The sequence below is a fragment of the Trichechus manatus genome, unplaced genomic scaffold (genome assembly GCF_000243295.1).
Source record: "Trichechus manatus latirostris isolate Lorelei unplaced genomic scaffold, TriManLat1.0 scaffold00225, whole genome shotgun sequence".
NCBI lineage: Eukaryota > Metazoa > Chordata > Mammalia > Sirenia > Trichechidae > Trichechus > Trichechus manatus.
In genome coordinates this window covers 3,057,904-3,079,168 of record NW_004444161.1, presented here as the reverse complement: position 1 = coordinate 3,079,168, position 21,265 = coordinate 3,057,904, and the positions used below count along the sequence as shown (strand labels likewise).

The 21,265-nt window shown below is 35.8% G+C and overlaps 1 protein-coding gene across 1 annotated transcript in view; it reads left to right on the top strand.

Moving 5' to 3' along the window:
• GLRA3 (glycine receptor alpha 3) overlaps window positions 1–14,940 on the top strand; it is a 237,902-nt gene extending 222,962 nt beyond the window's left edge. The window contains exon 10 of the mRNA XM_023742918.1: window positions 14,497–14,940. Within this exon, the coding sequence (XP_023598686.1) occupies window positions 14,497–14,775 (279 nt within the window). The 3' untranslated portion in view covers window positions 14,776–14,940. The remainder of the gene's footprint in view (window positions 1–14,496) is intronic.
• Window positions 14,941–21,265: the final 6,325 nt, after the last annotated feature.

Below are 21,265 nucleotides of genomic sequence, written 5' to 3'. Positions count from 1 at the left end.
TAACGCCCTTTATTAAGGAACCAGTGAATTCTTTGTCTATTGTGAAAAAATACAAGTTTGCTCTTGTGTCCAGATTTCCCCACCCCACACTGTCACAGCCTGCTGTGTGCTGATTCCCCGCCGAGCCGTTTAGATGCTGATCCCAGTGCTGTGTACGTGTGGGTGTATGCATGACAGAAAAGGACTTTGGTTAGAAGTTGCCCTTCCCATTCATGATATTACCTAAGTCCTGTGTATATAGAAAGACATGCCAAAATTTTTCTCTACACATGTTCTTTGCTGAGGGGTATGGATGAAATGGGATTGCTTTAATGCATTTCATGTAGCTTCTTTGGCTTTACAAAGTAGTGGTGCAATAGTTTGCTGAGACAAAACACATTCTCACGATGTCGTAGTACCTAGGTCTTCCTGATTATATGTTCGTCGGTTATTTATAAGGAGCCCTGGTGGTACAGTGGTTAAGTCCTCAGCTGCGAACTGAAAGGTCAGCTGTTCCAACCCACCAGCCACTCTGTGGGAGAAAGACGCGGCAGTCTGCTTCCGTAAACATTACAGCCCTGGAAACCCTATGGGGCAGTTCTACCCTGTTGTCTAGGGTCGCTACGAGCCAGAATCGACTCGATGGCAACGGGTATCATTTATTTACACACACAAATAAAGTAGGAATGGACCATTCCCTTGACGAATGATTTAAGAATCATGACTAAGTTTTTATTTTGCTAGGCACAATAGTTATCTTTTTAAATAAAGATCTCATTGACTATCTATACACAAATTGAAAATCATTTTATTTGCTTAACGATTTATAAGTTGCCTTACTTTAAGAATAACTAAAGTTAACTTTTAAAGACAACAAATAATTGATTTTTCTGCCCGTACATTTTGTCAACACTGTAGTCTTAGGACAAAGTGCACATATATATGTAGACTTATTTTGGTTTAAGTGATGATGCTCCATAGTTGAAAACAATGTGGCACTACATACACGATATTATGTAATCATCCTTCCAGTCTAAGTTAATTTATGCCATATGCTTTCAATAGATAAACTATTCCCTAGGAACTTCTATCACACATACTTGAAGAAAAGTAGTTCCCTATAATTTAGATTCAAACAAAATTTTATTTCAACGGCTGTAATATACAGGGGTTGAAATTTTGTCCTTTCAGGTAAAACAAAGGTGCACGAATGTAATTATTTCCTGTAAACAAATATTTAGAGTTTGTTTTAAACACAGTTAGTTCTTAGACCTACATCCCTTCTGAAATATCTGTGCAGGAAAATGATATTCAATAAGGTAATATAATTTCTTTTTAAATCTAAATTCACATGAATTATGCTTACTTCCATCTCAAAAATAACTAATACAGAAACACTGGTTTTTACACATATAATTTCTTCTAAGATATTATTTTGTGCTACTCCATAATTAAGGATTGACACTGAAGGAATCTTGTACATTATGCTAGAAATAGATATATTTAAAATAAATTATCTCATTTATTTTCATCTCTCCCCTAAAATATTTATATTACATCTCCATAATTTTTCATCCAAAATATTCATCCTTTTAAGCTTACATTTTACCCTTCAATCGTCTCCAAACTCTTTCTGAATCTAACTTTAATGTGCCAAGCATAAACTTGGCTAACTCATAGCTAACTCATATGTCGTCTATAATAAATGCAAAGTTCTCCTGGGGACTAGATTTCAAAGAATTTTATAGTAACAATTGACTTGCACCTATAAAGTATGTTATAACCTATAATCGCATTCTTTTAAGCTTTCCATTTTTCAATTCTATGGAAATGTATATAGATGTGTGAAACAATATTTTAGTTTAGGTTAGTGTTTATTTCAGCAGAACAATTGTTAATTCACATTTTTTAATCTTAACTTACAATTTTCTAAATAATGGTGCTTTTCCTCAAAGAGTATAACTTATTATTATATTTATTAGCAAGTTTTTAAGTAAATCCACACGCTTTGAAATCATGTACATGGAAATTATCAGTAATCCACTTTTCTTCCCTGTGTCACTTTCCCATTTGAAAATTAAAAGTTACAAAAAAATTATTTAAACAGAAAGACCTTTGGGATAATCTATTTAACATCCTAATTGTGTAAAGAACACCCCAAAGGAGTGGAAAAACTTTGAAATGAAAATAATACATTTAATGCAGCTATATCTTACAGCAATTCACGTAATCATCACTTCACTCTTAGATTGTTTCGTTCCCTCTCAATGGAAATCTTCATGCCTTCACCACTCCCCCACTCAAGTAATATTATTTTTGTTATTTTTTAAATTCATTCATACCTCATGTGCAGTATGTTAATATGTTTGACGATAGAGATGAAATATATCTATCTTATATTTTCTATCTCTAATATTTCTTGTTCTAACATGTATTTTATATGAATCAGTCTTTAGCATAATTCTCTAAATAAAATGCAAAGACACTTAGAATGTATCACAATATGGTATTAATGCTCAGTTACTGAAACATTTTTCTCATTTCCAAATTTAGTGAAAGTAGGTCTTCCTTTAGAAAGAATTGTACGGTAACCAAATGGATTTTTGCATTTTTTGGTGCTCAAAAATCGCTCAAAGCATATTAGGAGAATTTACTTATGGATAAATTAAACTACTTTTCTAATTTTGCTTTGTTAATCAGTCATGTTCTATAGACCATTTTTATCTGATTCTGTTTAACTTTTATTATTACATGTATTTTGAGTGGTAAAGAGCCCTACCACCACTCATTAGTCAGTTTGTCTTACTGTGGGAGCTTGCGTATTGCTGTGATGCTGGAAGCTCTGCCACCAGTATTTCAAATACCAGAAGGGTCACACATGGTGGATAGGTTTTAACAGAGCTACCAGACTAAGAGAGTCTAGGAAGAAGTACCCGGCGATTTACTTCTAAAAAAAATTGGCCAGTGAGAACCTTATGATAGCAGGGAAACATTGTCTGGGATAATACCAGAAGAAGAGCCCCTCAGTTGGAACACACTCAAAATATTAATGGAGAAGAGCTTCTTCCTCAAAGTAGAGTCAACTTTAATGATGCCAATGGAGTAAAGCATTCGAGACCCAGCATAGTAGCCCGTATGATTGCCCAATTCAAAATATCCAATACCAGTCCATTTCAGCTCACTAATGCCTAGGATATTGATCTTTATGTGTTCCATTTCATTTATGACAACTTCCAATTTTCCCCAATTTATACTTTGTACATTCTGCATTCTGATTATTAGTGGATATTTGCAGCTGTTTCTTCTCATTTTGAGTGTGCCACATCAGCAAATGACGTAGAATGAGGCATATCATAGTTGATGTCAGATGGGTCCTGTCTGAGAGCAGACAATACCAGAAAGATGTTTATCTGTGTTTTATTGACTATGCAAAGGCATTCGACTGGGTGGATCATAACAAACTATGGATAACATTGCGAAGAATTAGAATTCCAGAACACTTAATTGTGCTCATGAGGAACCTGTACATCGACCAAAAGGCAGTCATTTCAGCATTTCTCAAGCTGAAGGAACTGAAGAAAAATTTCAAGCCTCAAGTTGCAATATTCAAGGATTCTATAGGTAAAATATTGAATAACCCAGGAAGTATCAAAAGAAGATGGAAGGAATACACGAAATCACTGTATCAAAAAGAATTGGTTGGTGTTCAACCATTCCAGGAGGTAGCATATGATCAAGAACAGATGGTACTGAGGGAAGAAGTCCAAGCTGCACTGAAGGCATTGGAGAAAAACAAGGCTCTGGGAATTGATGGAATACCATTTGGGGTGTTTCAATCAACAGATGCAATACTGCAAGCCCTCGCTCATCTATGCCAAGAAATTTGGAAGATAGCTACCTGGCAAAGATTGAAAGAGATTTTTTTTGTGTCCATCCCAAAGAAAGATGATCCAACAGAATGCAGAAATTGTTGAAAATATCTTTAACGTCACAAGCAAGTAAAATTTTGCTGAAGATAATTCAAAAACAGTTGCTGCAGTACATCAACAAGGAACTGACAGAAACGCAAGCTAAATTCAGAAGAGGATGTGGAATGAGGGATATTATTGGGGATGTCAGATGGATCGTGGCTGAAAGCAAAGAATATCATAGGGATGTTTATTGTTATTTACTGTGTTTTACTGACTATGCAAAGGCATTCAACTGTGCAGATCATAACAAATTATGGATAACATTGTGAAGAATAGGAATTCGAGAACACGTGATTGTGCTTCTGTGGAACCTGTACATAGACCAAGAGACAGTAGCTAGAAGAGAACAAGGGGATACTGCATGTTTTAAACTCAGGAAAGGTGTACATCAAGGTTGTATCCTTTCACCATACTTATTCAATCTGTATGCCAAGCAAATAATCCGAGAAGCTATACTGTATGAAGAAGAATGGGGCATCAGGATTGGAGGAAGACTCATTAACAACCTGCGTTATGCAAATGACACAAACTTGCTTGCTGTAAGTGAAGCGGTTACTGATGAAAATCAAAGACTACAACCTTTAGTATGGATTACACCTCAGCATAAAGAAAATAAAAATCCTCACAACTGGACCAATAAGCAACATCATGATAAACAGAAAAAAGATTGAAGTTGTCAGGTATTTCATTTTACTCGGATCCACAATCAATGTCCATGGAGGCAGCAGTCAAGAAATCAAAAGATGTATTGCAATGGACAAATCTGCTGCAAAAGACCTTTTTGAAGTGATAAAAAGTAAAGATGTCACTTTGAGGACTAAGGTGCATCTCACCTAAGCCATAGTATTTTCAATCACCTCATAGGCATTCGAAAGCTGGACAATGAATACGGAAGACCGAAGAAGAATTGGTGCCTTCGAATTATAGTGTTGGTGAAGAATATTGAATATACCAAGGACACCAAAAGATAAAACAAGTCCGTCCTAGAAGAAGTTTAGCCAGAGTGCTCCTTGAATGCAAGGATGGCGAGATTTTGTCTCATGTACTTTGCACATGTTATCAGGAGGGACCAGTACCTGGAGAAGGACATCATACTTGGTAAGGTTGAGGGTCAGTAAAAAAGAGGAAGACCCTCAAAGAGATGGAATGACACAGTGGCTACAACGATGGGGTCAAACATAGCAAAGATTGGGAGGATGGTGGAGGACTAGGCAGTGTTTCATTGTGTTGTTATACGGTCACTGTGAGTTGGAACCAACTCGATGGCACCTATCAACCACAACAGCAATCTTCATGGTAAGCTGCTAGAAAATGTTCAATCATGCTTAAAATTATTTCAGTTTGTCTTTCAAAAAAAATCCCAAGAAGCCAATCATCTAAAAATTTTTTAAAAAATCACTGACCCTGAGGTCTAGGGTCCTTGCTTTCCCTTGCCCCCTGGCTGCCTGGAGTACAGATGCAGCCCTGGTCAGGAGTTTTGGCCATTACCTCCTCACAGAGTTGAGTTCCTGTTCTGGAAGGAGCCATGAGGTGACTCTGCATGGCTGAACACAGAGATACACTTAAAAATGCGTGCTATTTCATGGAACCTATTTAAAATACTTGAGGTTCCTTGACTATAGAACTTAGATTTGCAAGGATTCCCAGCAGTCAATTAGCAAAGCCCCTCTATTGTCACTCTAAGACAGTGAGGCCTAGAAGGCTGTAGTGATCATTTTAGTTTTATGCTATTCATTAACCTTTTAGTGAGAAAGAGCAGGATAAGGCCACCAGGGAAATAGGCAACTGGGTAGGCCTAGTTTACATGGTATTTGAGTGCTATTTGAGGGACTCAGGGTTTAAAATATTTGATAGTAAAAATGAGTGGCATTATTAATGTTTCTCTTTCATATTATACTTTATGCAATTTCTGTAATAATATAATGATTACAATCCAAATAATAATAATGCAATAGCAATAATTTGACTGCTTTATCAAGAGTTTTATAATTTTTTTCTCTCATCTTACAATAAAAAAGAAAAGAAAAACCCTGCCAGATCTTCTTTCCATGGAATAAGAAACTGAGATTCAGAGCTAAGTAGTTAAATTAAGGCTGTCCAGACACCATGTAGTTGCTTATTTGTAATAAAACATTTGCAGTTTTGAATTCCAATCTTCAGTTTGATCAAGGTCATATTTTAAATTTGGACCACATTATATATTTGTGACTATATAAAATATTTGAAAACTTTTTTCTGTAACACACAGACATTTTTATAATGTAAATACCCAATTCATTTTCATTTTTTTTAGAGCTGTGCTCTTTAACTCCTTGTTTTCTATCACCATTGCCAGCAAATAAACATTTGAAGAAGACATTTTAATGAGAGAAATGCTTTTACTGAAACTAAAAATTTCTATTTCTTCAACTCCAAAATAATAGGAAAACCATTGGCAATATATTTGCAAGTGAAACATTGCTTTTGAAAGTGATATTGCACTAAATAAAATTGTATATAACTTTTAATTGTTGTTAGGTGCCCTCAAGTTGGTTCTGATTTATAGTGACCCTATGTACAACAGAACGAAATACTGTTGTAAGTTGTTATAACTACTTACAATTATTCAAGGTCTGGTTTCTGAGATATGCCTAGATCCTGTGTAGATTTTAAAATGGTTAAAGATTTATATACCAGATAGCCTTGTGGAAATGAGACTTAGAATTATTAAGTAGTAAGAGTTCAATACTAATACAAAAGTTATTACAGAGTATTTTTTCATAAACTATCATTTAAAACATAAATTGGAAAGTGCTTTATGAGTTCAGATACTGTTACATCACTATGAATTCAAGCTGGCCAGGATGGCTGCGTTGTGCCTCTTGGAAACCCTTTGTTCTAAGGCTTTATCGTGCATTACAATCACCTAGAGAGCTTATCGGAAATGCAGATTCCTGGGTCCGCCTAAAGGCTGGGACAGAATCTCTGTGGTGAGAAATAGGAAACTGCATTTCATTGGTTCTTGTCAGTGATTCTGGGATGGGGGTTACATGAAACAGAAACATTGTCGTTGCCTACACTATCATTGGAAACCCTGGTGGCGCAGTGGTTAAGAGTTATGGCTGCTAACCGAAAGGTCGGCAGTTGGAATCCACCAGGCTCTCCTTGGAAACCCTATGGGGCAGTTCTACTCTGTCCTATAGGTTCGCTATGGGTTGGAATTGACTTGATGGCAATGGGTTTTTTAGACTATCATTATTGCACACACATGGAATAACGGTCATCTTACACGTTGCTGCCTGTTTGTATGATGGATCTGTACTATACGAAGATGATTAAGCTTAAACTGTTCACGTGTCATTTTCTGTGAAATAAATATCCAAATGTGAAAATGCTTTGGCCAGTACAGCACAGGTTACAGATATGAGTAGGCAATCAGACCTATGAGACAGAGATAAGCTTTAATGTTATACATCTTTTCCTTGGCTTTCTACTAGTATAAAAGGTAGGAGCAACAGCAGTTGAGGTATCTTCATCTCATCAGGAGGCGTAGCAGCTACTCTGAAGTACACAAAATTTCCTGCCCCCTCACCAGCACAGGGAATGATGGCTTGAAAATTTAAAGAAATAGATATAGGAATTTAAGCAGCAACGTTTCCTTCAGCTGGAACATGCTAGTGCAATCAAGGAGCTAGAATCATTAAATCAAGTTACACAAAGAAAAATCTTGTTATGTGTGAAAGACAGACAGAAGTTTCACCGTGTTGCTCCCCAGCCCCCACGTTTCAACCTCCAGAATCAGAAACCTTTCTAAAGGGAACCCCCTCTTACTATCACTCATATCCAGATGGGCTACACACTCAGCCAGTGAACTAGCCAGCCCTTCATGACCTCGGCATCTCCTGTCTCTACTAATACATGTTTTAATTGCCCATTCCAATATCTGTTCAAACCACTGCTCTGTAGGTGAATGGGGTATGATGTGCCCTTACTACGTTGTGCTCTTGGGTCATTTTGTACATTGGTCAAGTTAAAACATTTCCCTTTGTTCAATGAGATATATTCCAGGGGCCCAAACTGATGTAAAAAATGTCATGTTCCAAGCCCTTAGAAGTGTTTTCAGCTGTGGCTTTTGTTATTGTGGCTTTGCTACTAAACAAAGGCCAAGTTTCTGCCAAAACCTCGCTTGAATGCTTCAGGAGCCATGGGCAAAGACCCTAAGTATTCTACCTGCAAGCTATGTGTCAGCCTTTATTCTCTAGGGATTCATCCTAAAGGCAGTTTTCAGGCAGTGTTTCTCTTCAGGATAGACTCTCAAAGTATCATTGGCTTCACTGGGTGAAAGTAGAATATACCTCAATTCTGCCCATTGTTGCATGGCCTGGCCACCACAGTGGCTACCTTTAAGGCATCTGCTTTGGCCCTCTAGTCTCCTTCTGAGCCAGCCATTTGGTGAGCATTACATGACCCAATTTAATTCTCCCCTGGAATTTCCATAAGGAATGCATTCCCACATCAGACATTCTTAACTATCCATTTATCAAGGATCCATTGGCCTGACCATGAGGCAAGGCCACTGGCCTGGACCCAAGAGTCTTTGCATATCAAGATATTGCTCTGAGGGCAAGAACAAATTTGTTCTGTTATTGCCAAGTACACTGTTCTCAAGTTAGCCCATTTTGACGACTTACCATCGCTTTCCTCAATTAGGGTTATTCATTACACAGGGTGAATACTGCCAGGAATAGTTGGAGTTTTGCCCGTCCATATGAGACTTTCCACTGGTAAACTAGATGGCCTGTTTTGCCTCAGTGGAAAGAGTCATGAGCTTCAGACAACTTTGAGTCGCTCAACAAGAGATTATATCATTGTTTCAGAGTCGGAGAAGCTGCTGTCTCATGGATCTGACATACTCCCAGAATTACTTCCCTTAGCTTGTTCCTGAATACACCATTTTCATTTCATCAGGAAACTTTGTTGTACTACTACTCCTGATTCAAGTGCCTTTTTACAATCACCCATAACATGACAGATACCTCAGACCTAAAAATAGTCTGATTCCCTTCAGATTTCAGCAGTTGCGTGGGTTGATTCTACTAGAGCTCAAAAGAATGCCAGTAGCTGTCATTCAAATAGGTTACACCTGCTTATGGTATCAGGAAGTTTTCTAGTCCAGAAACCTAGTGGCCAACTTAGGGTGCCACTATTGAGATTTTTCCAGAAACTCCATCTACGTGTGTTTAGTAGTAGATACTACCAGAAGCATTGATGAAGTTTAGGTCCTCAGAGGGGTAGCTTGGGTTATCTCATGCCTCATATCTTTTATTGTTCACTTTTGCTTCCCTTTCTAATTGTCTGTCTTCTAGTTGCTTTATACATTGGGCCAACAGGATACCCAAATGTAGCTGCCAAATTTCAAATAGGCTTACAAACTGTTTGTGAGTTTGTGAGTTTTCTCCAGTAGCCCCAGCCCATGTTGCTCCCAGAAACTGGACTGATCTGGCAGTGCTCTGGATCTTAGTTGGATTAATCAGCCACCTTCACCTAGTCACTTGACCCACTACGGTTTTCAAACCCTCCTTCACTTTCTCCGTTGACAGGAAAACTATCATTTGTCATTAATCAACTTACTTTTGACAGTGATGTAGACCAATCTTTTTCTTACCAGGTTGTAACAATATGCTGAAAAATTCAGGTTCTCTTAGGGTAGAACAATCAGGTTGTAAGTGAGTGTACCCCACATGAAGGTGTATTGTGTTTGATTGTTTTTAGATTGGGAATAAAAAGAAAGCATTAGGCAAGTATCCTATGAAAGTATCCTAGCGTCCTCTGGCCTTCTGAAGCTCTAAATAGTTTTCACCATGGAGACTGCTAGAAAATTTCTTTATTGAACCCACTGTAGTCAACAGCCAGTGTGGAGGACCCATCTGGTTTTATCCAGAGAGAATTAATGAAGACTATCACCCTTAAGACTACCCACCCTGAGCAGAGGTTTCCCATTATCTTCCTAGTATTCTGTATTGATTAATATTTACTACAGAGGAAAGCCAAGGTAATCCAAGGGCTTCGATTTTAGTGCATCCAATTAAAACCCAGCCAAAGAAGGACTTGCCCAAGATTAGGCTTAAGCCACAAATGGCAAGAACTTCCGTTTATACATCACATCCTTTCCACTTATACATTTAGCCAAAGGTGATACTACTTACTGGATGTATCTTACTGTCTCATGTTTCTATCTACAGTTTTACTCTGACCATCACTCTGTTCCTTCCTTCCTCCGCCCAGCTTCTCTTTTGCTCTTAATATTGCCTTCTTCACTCCCAAGTAAGTATATGGCAATCCCAAAAAGTTGTGTTCACCAGCCCTCAATCATTCCATTTTAATCATAGCATAGGCTTGGAACCCCACTCAGAATTGGGCAAGAAGTTCCTGGCCCTCCATGGAATCTTCTTTGGCTTTAACTGCCTTACCTAATGGAGCAAATTTAACAAACCTTGTCAGTGCCTTTTGTTTCCATTCCCCACTGGGATCATTAACTTCTGAGATGAAAGGAGCAGATCTAATAGGGTTCCTTGGGGGAAGCAACTGCTGGAACTTGAACAGATTTCCCTCCTCCCACCTTGCAAAATATAAATCTTTCATAACAATCCTGTCAATTTTTGCCCTGTTCATTCCACGTCTTAATAGCTGCCCAAAGAAAGCTACTAGATGGACCTCTAACCATCATTTTTCCTCTGAAGAGTCCAGATTTTTTTTTTCCATCAGTGAAACTCAGCATGGCAGATGCAAGAGTACATGTGCCCATACATCTATACTCTCCTGCCTCCAAAAGGAGGCTCACGTGGGAAACCCATGCCTAAGGGACAATCCTAATCACAACTTAGAGTTTGGGTCAGAGGATATCATTTAGGGAGGCTCATCTCTGATTATCATATGACCAACGCAGGTTTGCTACTGCATTTAACATAACTACTTCTTCTAAAATGGTGTTCTATATCACAGCAATGAGGGTACTAGGCAGTTTACCTTCTTAGCATAGATTCACACCACCCCAACCCTCACCCACTTCAAAAGAGTCAGTAGTTCCCGAATGGCAATACTGCATCAAGTTCAGTTAGCATTTATACCAAACATTCTATTTCATGCTGCATCACCCAAAAATATATTATTGGTCCTTTGGTCAATTAATCTAAAATATAGAAAAATGTGGATTACCTAGACATTTGCCAGTACTTCTCAGAGAAGTGACCCAGATCTTTTTTACTATAATTTCTTTGTCCAATATGATAGCCACTAGACACTTATGACTATTGATCACTAGAAATGTAGGTAGTCTAAATTGAGATCTGTTGTAAATGTAAAATAACACCAGAGTTCAAGGACTTGGTATAAAATAAAAAATGTAAAATATCTCATACGTAAATTTTACATTGAATAAATGTTGCCATAATAGTTTGGACCTATTGGATTAAAGAAAATACATTATTAATTTTACCTATCTATTTTAACTTGTTAAAACGTGGCTAATATAAAATTTAAAATTGCACACATGGCTCTCATTTGTGGTTCATATTATATTTCTATTGGACAGGGATGCACTATATAGTTGCTAGTTTCCACTGTTATTTGCCTGGTGTTGCAGAGAGTTGACATCAGGATTAAGTGCAATGTCCTTCCAAGTCCAAGTGAGCTTTTGTTCTGTTTTACAGAATGGATCTGTTTTCATCTTGAGCACAGGCCAGAGAGCTGCTTGCTTTACATGCTCTGGTTTCTCTTTTCCCTCAGTGGTTTCAATTTCACAAGGATAATTCATTAACAGAAAACAAGGAATGAATTGTATCTTGAGCCATTTCCCCCTCAGTTTATCACCCTGTTTCCCCTCAGTTTATCTCACGGATCATCCATTTGCTAATTCATCAGGGGACAAATCTGTGTTATCCAGATCCCAGTGGTAAGATTGACCCCCAGTTATTTCCTGCAGAGCTTTTGCTGCTTGAAACCCCAGCTGGCTCAACAGGCACTCAGGCATCACATTCTCATGAGAACTCCCTTCTGGAACTTTCAGTCATATTGAAAAGATCTGAAAGCCAGGTCAGCTTCTTTCACCACCACTGAGATTTTTGGTTCAAATTGGCAAGCAGACCCCTCAGGCAGAAACAAGCTTTGACCTAATATTACATTCACTTAGCTTTATAGGAGAATGTGAGGCAGGAGATACACCAAGCACAGCGTCTTCATCTCATTGGAATGCACTGCAGCTATTCAAGAACATTGCTTCTTTTGTCTTCTTGGCATATAACTGCCAAGGACAAAAGTCACGGTGCATATGATCGCCTTGACATAGATCAGCTACAGCCTTTATTTCCCACCAAATTTGTGTGCCGTCAAGTCAGGTAGGCTCAACGTCTTCAGGCCAACGCACAGCTACCCCAAAGCAGGTGCAGTAAATGAGGACCCACACTCCCTGTTTAGCTTAAATGCACTGTTTCCAAGGAAACGATGCTATAGGAATTAGACGTCATTCTCAGAAGTCTTGCAACAGCCCATGCCTGATGTTAACCCTTTATTCACAGTTAGTTATATGGAAACATGCAGTTCAGATAAATATCATTGTTCACTAAATATGTTAACTAAATGGATTGTCTCTGTTTTGAGATGAACATTTGGGTTCTGAAAACAATAAGTTCTCCACAACAGATAGTTAAAAAAATTAGTCAGTGGATTCTGCTTTACTAAATGCATCAACTAATATTATGAAATCTTAGCATCTTAATAATTAATTTCCCAATTGGTTGAACTAATGCATCAACATCAAAATTATAAACACACTTTGAGAAGTTTCTATGTCATCCTATTTTGAGATGGATATTTTTAAACATATGGGTGGATGTAATTTAAAAGGTTATTTTATATTTCAACATTCAGCTGATTGACCCACCTGGGTGACCTACATTTTGTTTTGGAATGCAAACACCATCATGATTTACTAAATTATAAGTGTGCTATTTTAGCTCTTACATGTGAACAGTATAATCCCTAGTTTATCTACTTTTTTCAAAATATATTTATAGAAAATATCAAAGCAAAGTATAAATTAGACTTAAAATTTCCATGGAAACCAAAAGAATCACCAGAGTAAATGAAAATGCTTATCAAAGAGTACTGGGAAATCAATTTCCAGTTCTTGAAAGATTACACAGTAATCACATGTAATGTGGATCATCAGCTTTTATTTCAGAATTGCTTTCTCATTATTCAATTGTTCATACATTTTACAGTTCAGATTATTTCCCAATAATTATATGCTTTCGTTCTGCAGGTGGAATTCTCTTACTGTCATAGTTCCTGAAACACTATTTCGTGTGTTACTGCATCAGCTTTGGCAATCTGCTCATTTTTAGAACCCATTATAACTTCTATTTTTAACTTTCATATTTTTAATATGCTGTTCATTGTGCAATTATGTTCATAGTCCCCAAATAATTTTTCAACAGTTTGAGACAATTAATTATCTTTATCTTTTATATCACTACCAAAAATTGCTGTCAGAGAGATATAACTTTATAAATGTTAGAACTGTTATCTTTTAAACTTTCAATTTTAGTAACAAAAAAGTCTATTTAATTTATACATAGCCATCTACTGTTACATTCTAAGTAAATGCATTAAATTATTCATTAATAAATTTCATTATCCATTATTAAGTACCATATTCTTCTATCATGAACACATCTCATTTATCATGTTTATTAATACTTTTACCATAAAATTTTGATTTACTTTTCAATAACATACATGGAAAATTCTCTCCAATTTACCACATGTAAAAGAAAAGCAACCATACTTGTTAGAAGCACGATAGTAATTTTTAAAGACATTAAAATTTTTTTAAAACATGAAATAAACTTCTTACAAATTTCCTTAATAATTTCAACCAAACCAATGTGCCTCTATATAAACTAGAATCTCTGAATATCTTATAGATCTTCTAAAAGAGTTAGTGTAAAACTGAAAACTAGTATAAAAAGAGAATTAAAAAACCACGCTGTGTTCCTGAGCCAGATGGTATTTTCCAAGGAAGAAACTTAAAATTAAAGCAAACAACCATTAAAAACTTTTCCTCCATGAGAAATAAAAATTTAGTCAATGATTCTGGTATTTTCTCCTTTTGAAATCACATGTTTAGACTCATTTAGACTCATAATATAAAAAACAAACAAGTATATGAATATATATGACCCAGTATCCAATATATGTTTTTCATGTTCTTTTTACTTAGATATTCTAGCATTATGTAGACAATACTAGAATTCTTTAATTTTTCCAGTAAAATATATCATTTGACACTTTCATACTTATTAATGGGCACATCTATATGGTGCAGCAGGATAACATAAATAAAACTTTAATGGGAAAAAAGCAACTCATCTTTATATGTTTCAGTTATCTTTTGATTATCTTAATGTTGGAATTTATCACAATAAAGTTTAAGTTGTGATTCTGAAATGCCTGTTAGACATGCTCCATTCCATTGCTAAAGGCTGTTCTTACATTTTTCTTGTGACAGGATGATGAGGTAAGGGAAAGCCGATTCAACTTCACAGCCTATGGAATGGGGCCATGTCTGCAAGCAAAAGATGGTATGATCCCAAAGGGCCCAAACCGTCCTGGCCAGGGAATGCTGAAAAGCCCAGATGAAATGAGAAAGGTCTTTATCGACCGGGCCAAGAAGATAGACACCATCTCCCGAGCCTGCTTCCCATTAGCCTTTTTGATTTTCAATATTTTCTACTGGGTTATCTATAAAATTCTTAGGCACGAGGATATTCATCAACAACAAGATTAAGTCTCTGGAGGCATGCAAACAAGCTCAAATGATCAATTCAGAAGAAAGTTTCTTTGCCACAGTTGTGTGTATGTGTGTGTGTGTGTGTGAGATGTACAAATGATGACCGTTGTATTAAAACAGCATAAGGAAAAGAGCTGTATTTTGATTTGCTATGCAAAGTAATGAAACAGATTAAGATTCTTTTAATGGGTACAAAATATATCTATATATAGTATGAGGATTCCATTTCATATTAATATGAGATAATTTTTTTTTCACAGTAAATGATATAAGTGGAAGCTTTACTGCCAATGTGTTTGTATGTTATAGAATATCACATAATAGTAGATGTGAAAACTACTTTGGAATTCCTTGATTTTTAATTCAATGATATTAAATCTTATAAAAGCTAAATTTGCACAGTAAATATTATAAAATAAAGGGAAAACATGTTGAAGATAAAAATCAATAGCTTGAAATGTAAAAATATTTTCTTATATTGTCGTTATAAAACAAGAAAATAATGAATCAATTCAGTGGAAATTCACTCAATATTAATGAGGGACTGTACATACAATCACCACAGAACAAATTTATACACTCATAAAAAAATTTCAATTAGAAGATAAAAAAAAAAACCTTTGATAAACTAAGGAAAACTGTGGAAATTTAAAACAAACGGCTTAAGAGATTATGTTATATACAAAATCCACTTTTCCTAAAATTTGTATCTCAATGAATGATGGTAGAAATATTGAGAATGACATAATGGTTTTTAAATAAATGTTATACTATGTGTCTTTAATTACTGACAAATGCTGAAAAATTCAAGCCAACTTCTTTATTTTTGCTAGGTTGTTAATAGCTGCTCAGTTGTCTGTACCTGATTCAGTTTAATCTTTTAATATAATTGAAACAAAGTTAAGTAAGAATTTTATATTTTAGTTAAGAATGAGACTTCAAAATTCAAAGGAATTTACATTTTGATAAAAATGAATTCAATGAAAACAAAACAATGTATTCATGAAAGATTTTTTAACAAGAACTGTTTTCCCATGGAAGTTACATGGGTTCAAACTCTTCCCTCTAAGAAGAAAGTATTTTGATTCTAAATGATATAATTAAGTCATTTCTATAAAGTGAGGATTGATTGTTTCTATATATCTGAATTAATGACTTCCATATATAAGCCATTCACTGGATGTGAATAGTTTTAAATTAATTTTTTGCTTCAAATTTATCAATGATCCTTTGGGACTATTCCAACTACAACTGGTTTCATGATTGGGTTCTTGCTTAACTTGCCAGATTCTTTTTCAGTTTTGCAATTTTCTGCATTATTTTTATCATCAATCTTGTAGTTAAGAAAACTCTAAAATGTGTTTCAGATGACTTTCAAACATTCAATTGTTCAAATTTTTCAGAGGAAAGTTTAAACACTAAGAAAACAACTAACTCAAATTTAAGGAGGAAAAACAAGCCAGTTCTTGAAGCAGATGATATTATTTTCTGACCTTCAACCACCCTCAAACTAAAAGCCAGAACTGCCATTTAAAACTAAAACCTCAAATGTTATTGCACTGTGGTCTGTCCAATTGTAGTTTTTAAAAATAACTTTTTAAAGATTTGTATGTTCAACAGTTTTGCTGCTAAACGAGCAAATTCCCATCAGTAGTAAGTACGGTGAAACCCGTGAGAGACGGAGCTTGAAGGGACTGCCTTGTTTTGCTGTGTCTTGCAAGTTTTCTGCCTTTGACAGGGTCCAGTCTTAACACTTCTATCGCTATTAGTGGAAAATATTTGCATTTTCCTTCTCTGACAGGTTTCCCCCTTACACAGGTTCTGGCTTTAGCAGGTTTTACTGTCATTTAAAACTGAATACTAGAAGTAAAACTATCATCAGGCTTGATATTATATGTAAATACCACAACTAAAAGAGGTTGTTTCTATAGACTTATTTTGAGTACTGTGCACCAAACAGTATTTACCAAAAGCTAAGTGCTTTTGCAGACAAACACATACGCTTCTTCATTTGGTGTGCCTGAACCAAATCGTGGAAACATATTCTTGTACTAAAGATTATAGCAAGTTATGTTGTTTGTGCTCTCTGAAGATGAGCTAGAGGGTTGGAAGTAATGATAAACTCTGTTGTCTCAATGTCTCTGAAATACTTGAATACATTTTTTCTGCACGTTACACATCTTATTTCAAAAGTTTTCCATCATTCCTTAAGTGAATTCCACCAGAAGCAAATAGAAATATAATGAGCACAAATGTGCATACATATTAACTCCCCAAAACAATTCCCAGACATCACTTGTTTTCATATTAGAGAATATGAAACTCAGTCTCTATTTTTAAACCTTCAACTTGGAATGTAAGAGCAGTAGCAATGACATAACTTATAAGCAGGGATGTTGGTATGGTAGAAACCCCTCTAATGCAAATGTATTATACTTTGCTTAGGCAGAATTTGCACTCACATTATACCTATCATTATACTTATCATCTTACTGCTGTAAAATATTCTGACAGACTTCACTCCAATAACAACGGTGGCAAAGCAAATATGGCTGAAATCAAAACAGTTTCAGGGAATCTGTCTTCTCTAGAGAACCGTTATAAACTGGAAAACTACATTGTAATTAGCATCCAGAGCTATTATTTGCCTCAAGAAGCCCTGTGTCAACTCAGAACTTTTAAAATTAAACCAGCCAGAAAACTATTTTGGCGAGAAAATAAAAATGTGTGCATTTACACGAACTACGATGTGCATAAATGAGAACTCTACTATGAATATTCTAAAGAATTTTGAAATAGCCTCATTAGAGAGTATGTGACTTTTGTACTTGCGGTTTATGTCTCAGCCATTGAAATATATGGTTCTACAGCCTACAAATTTCTAGGAAATGTTTTACCTTGGCATATATGGGCCCATCTTTCTTTCCTTACCATTTGAAATGGATTTCAACTATCACAGCAACCTAGAACTTTCTTTACTACTTGAAATAGATAACAGAATTACTCCAGAATCAAGAAAACCTAGGATTTTTAAAACTTCCCCAGTTTTTCCAGATGTTTCCCTGTGACACTCACCTGGAAGAGCCCCTCCAACTCCCAGCAGCTGTATTTAGGTGAACCTTATGGCTGCTTATTTCATTCTATGATCAATTCCTAGTCTATGGATACATTCTCATAACTTTTGTCCTAAGCTTGAATTATCAATACTTAAAAATCTAAATATCACTAAGACATAAATACATACATTGGGCATATGAATTCGCAGGATCTTATTGAAGATAATGGCAAGTTTAGAAACAAATATGTAGAAAAATAAGCCAGCATGCTTAACAGAAATAAACTGTTAACTACTTTAACACTCTGTGCCATTTAAATAGTTATGATTTTTTAGAAGAAAATAGGCGTATCTTCATCCTACACATCCGTTTATCTGAACATCTTTCATCCTATTTTTTTAAATTATACTTTTCTATTGTTAACATGGTATACCTCATCCTGCTAGTCACTTGGGAAACTGAATATTATTTAGGCAGATGAATTTTCCTTTCAACAATAAAATACACATTCCACGAACTGGACTTGAGAGAATATGAGACTTAATATTAAAAACAGAAAATACTTTAAATATTGAAAGGACTGCAATTTACAGCTATTCCCTAACAGCAACTTAACGCTCTCTAAGAATGCAACTCTGGGAATGCAAATGTGCCACAGTCCTTAGACCAATCATTAACAACCTCGGGAGTCATAGTGCCTCCTACTCCAAAATAGATTTCACAGACTTTGCAATGTAGATTGTAGTATAACTCTCGGAATTCATCAGCATATGCCACCGGTATTTCTTATCTTGATTCTGAACTAGTAAAAAAAAAAGCAAGCCACTCCATGCATACAGCATAAACTTAAATGCCGGTCAGTCAGCATTCGTTGATGCCTACAAAGACTATAAAATAATAGGCTTGACAAAAATATGAAAGAATAAATACGGTTTCTTCATATAAGGAGTTTTAACTTTAACAGTGGAGCCAAGGAAAAGATAATCAATGGAAGTATAACATATAAATGGAATAATTACACAGTCCTGAAGGTGGTCCGGGACCAGGCAAGGTGTCACTCTGTTATGCATGAGGTCACTATGAGCAGGAGCTGACTCAAGGGGACCTAAAAACAACCACAGTAATTAAATGAGTTCACTAAGGAATTTAGTTAGGAATTATATTAGTGAGGAAGAGAATATTTTTTGTATCTTTAAAATTGCAAGGTTTTCTTTTGAATTATACCCACCTATTAAGTACTGACGGTGTAGTCGTTAAGAACTCAGCTGCTAACCAAAAGGTCATAGGTTCAAATCCACCAGCCGCTAAGCGGGAGAAAGATGTGGCAGTCTACATCCGTAAAGATTTACAGCCTTGGAAACCCTGTGGGGCAGTTCTACTCTGTCCTGTATGGTCACTAAGAGTCATAATCGATTTGATGGCAGTGGGTTTGTTACCACGCTTGGTTTCCAGCCTTTGTCACTTGGTGTTATAGAGATATTGACACTTTCCCAATGATCACCTCTAGCACACAACAAGCTTCATTTGCATTGTTAGTAGCTGGCCTCGTGTGCATTTCAGAAAAGAATTTAGTTGCAAAAACTGCACAATTTTTGAAATGACAAATTTCAATGTCTCTTAAACTGGACCCTGCAATTGTCTAATCACTCAGGCAAAATTAAAGACTTCCCAGTGCAGTTTTTCAAATAATTTTGATGGGACCACTTTCTTTAGCTGAGCCTGTCTGAATAATGGGTAGTGGAAAGGTATGTCCATGAAAATTAGAATTTTGAGGGACAAATGGAAAATTTTAATATAATGACAACAAAGTCTTGTTTTCCATATGCCGTCATAATTCCTTAGTGCATCCTCCGTTTGGGGCCACAATGCCATTCATAGCCCTTCAGATGATTTCAGTAAAAATATGCTAATTCCATCCATATCAATGATTGCTGAATAAAAATTCTTAACTAAGTTAACACTAACTCTGTATATTTCATGGAAATCAATCATGTACTACTTGAAACTTAAAGAAAAAATAATTTAATTACATTTAAGATAAAACTATTATCCCAACCCCCATTTCTTTTTATAAACATACTGATATTAAAAAGTAAGTTTCCATAGGGAAATATCATTTATTCCAGCTACTTCTTAAGGTAAAGTGATGCATATTATTCCATAACAAAGATGTGTAAAACATATTTCCCTAGAACTTGAAAATAATAACTAGAGCAGAAATCAGGCCAAAAGATACAAAAATCCCCAGGTGGTGGCTAGTACCTTCTGATCCATTCTTTCTTCTTAACTTTCCATCTTAAAGTTGTTTTCATTTGCCTTTATTTCCTTCTGTCACACACACACACACACACACACACACCGTCTTTCTCTCTCTTGCAGTTATACGTTGTTAATGGGATAAATTTTTTTGAATTAGAATGCAAAGGAAGTCTACTTCCCTGGACAGATATCCATAATTCTGTCATATGTTTTGCGTAAGTGATTCCTAGTAGGAACTATGAACAATGAGGTCATTTGATTTGGCCATATCTTAATTATGAAAACATAATATAAACACATGAACAAAGATATCTGGATCAAATCTTTTGTCCAAACCCTTAACAATGGAATTCTAAAACACTATGAGGATTGTATTTGAAGAATGACTAAATATTCATCGAACGGTTCTTCCAAAAGTCAACTAGTTAATAGCGATGATTTCAGGGTCTTAACAGGTAGTTTTCTCAGGACTTTTTTTATGGTTCACATGTAAGCAAACTAAGAGGAGAATTTTAAAGGTGACAGAGTATTATAAAAACAGTGCTTCGAACCCTGAGTGCACCTCAGAATCTCTTATGAGTTTTTAAAAATATATAAATGCTTGGTGTTCAATGTAGAGGATTATGGTTCAATTATTGATTAAACAAATAGTCATCGAGCATCTTCTGTGTATCTGGCACTGTTCTAAGTGCTGAATTCAGTGGCGCACACTGTGAATAAGTAATGTAAGTGGATGAAGACATGAGCTTCTGGATTATTGACAAAGTGTCACCAGTAAGAAGTAAGAACAATTGATGTTAACACACATTCACCTATTCTTTTAATAAGACTTGATTGAACACTTACAAAGTTTTGGAATTTCTTTCTTTAAGCAATCATTTTTAGCTATCCATCATTTATAGTAGAATTAAAAACAAAACTTTGGGGTGTTCCAGTTCAGCTTCCCTTCCACTGTCACGTACATGCCGACCATTGCATGCCTGGTACAAAGTTATGTCCATTTTCCTAAGACACTTACAGCAGCAGGTAGCTCATTATTCTGAGGGCAGCCTGTTCCATTGTGACATAGCTCTAAATCATACAAAGTTAGTCTTCATCAAGAAATAACTTTTACTTCATAAAATTCCAGATAAGTCCTCTCCATCACCACAAGACAGCCCATCATATATTTC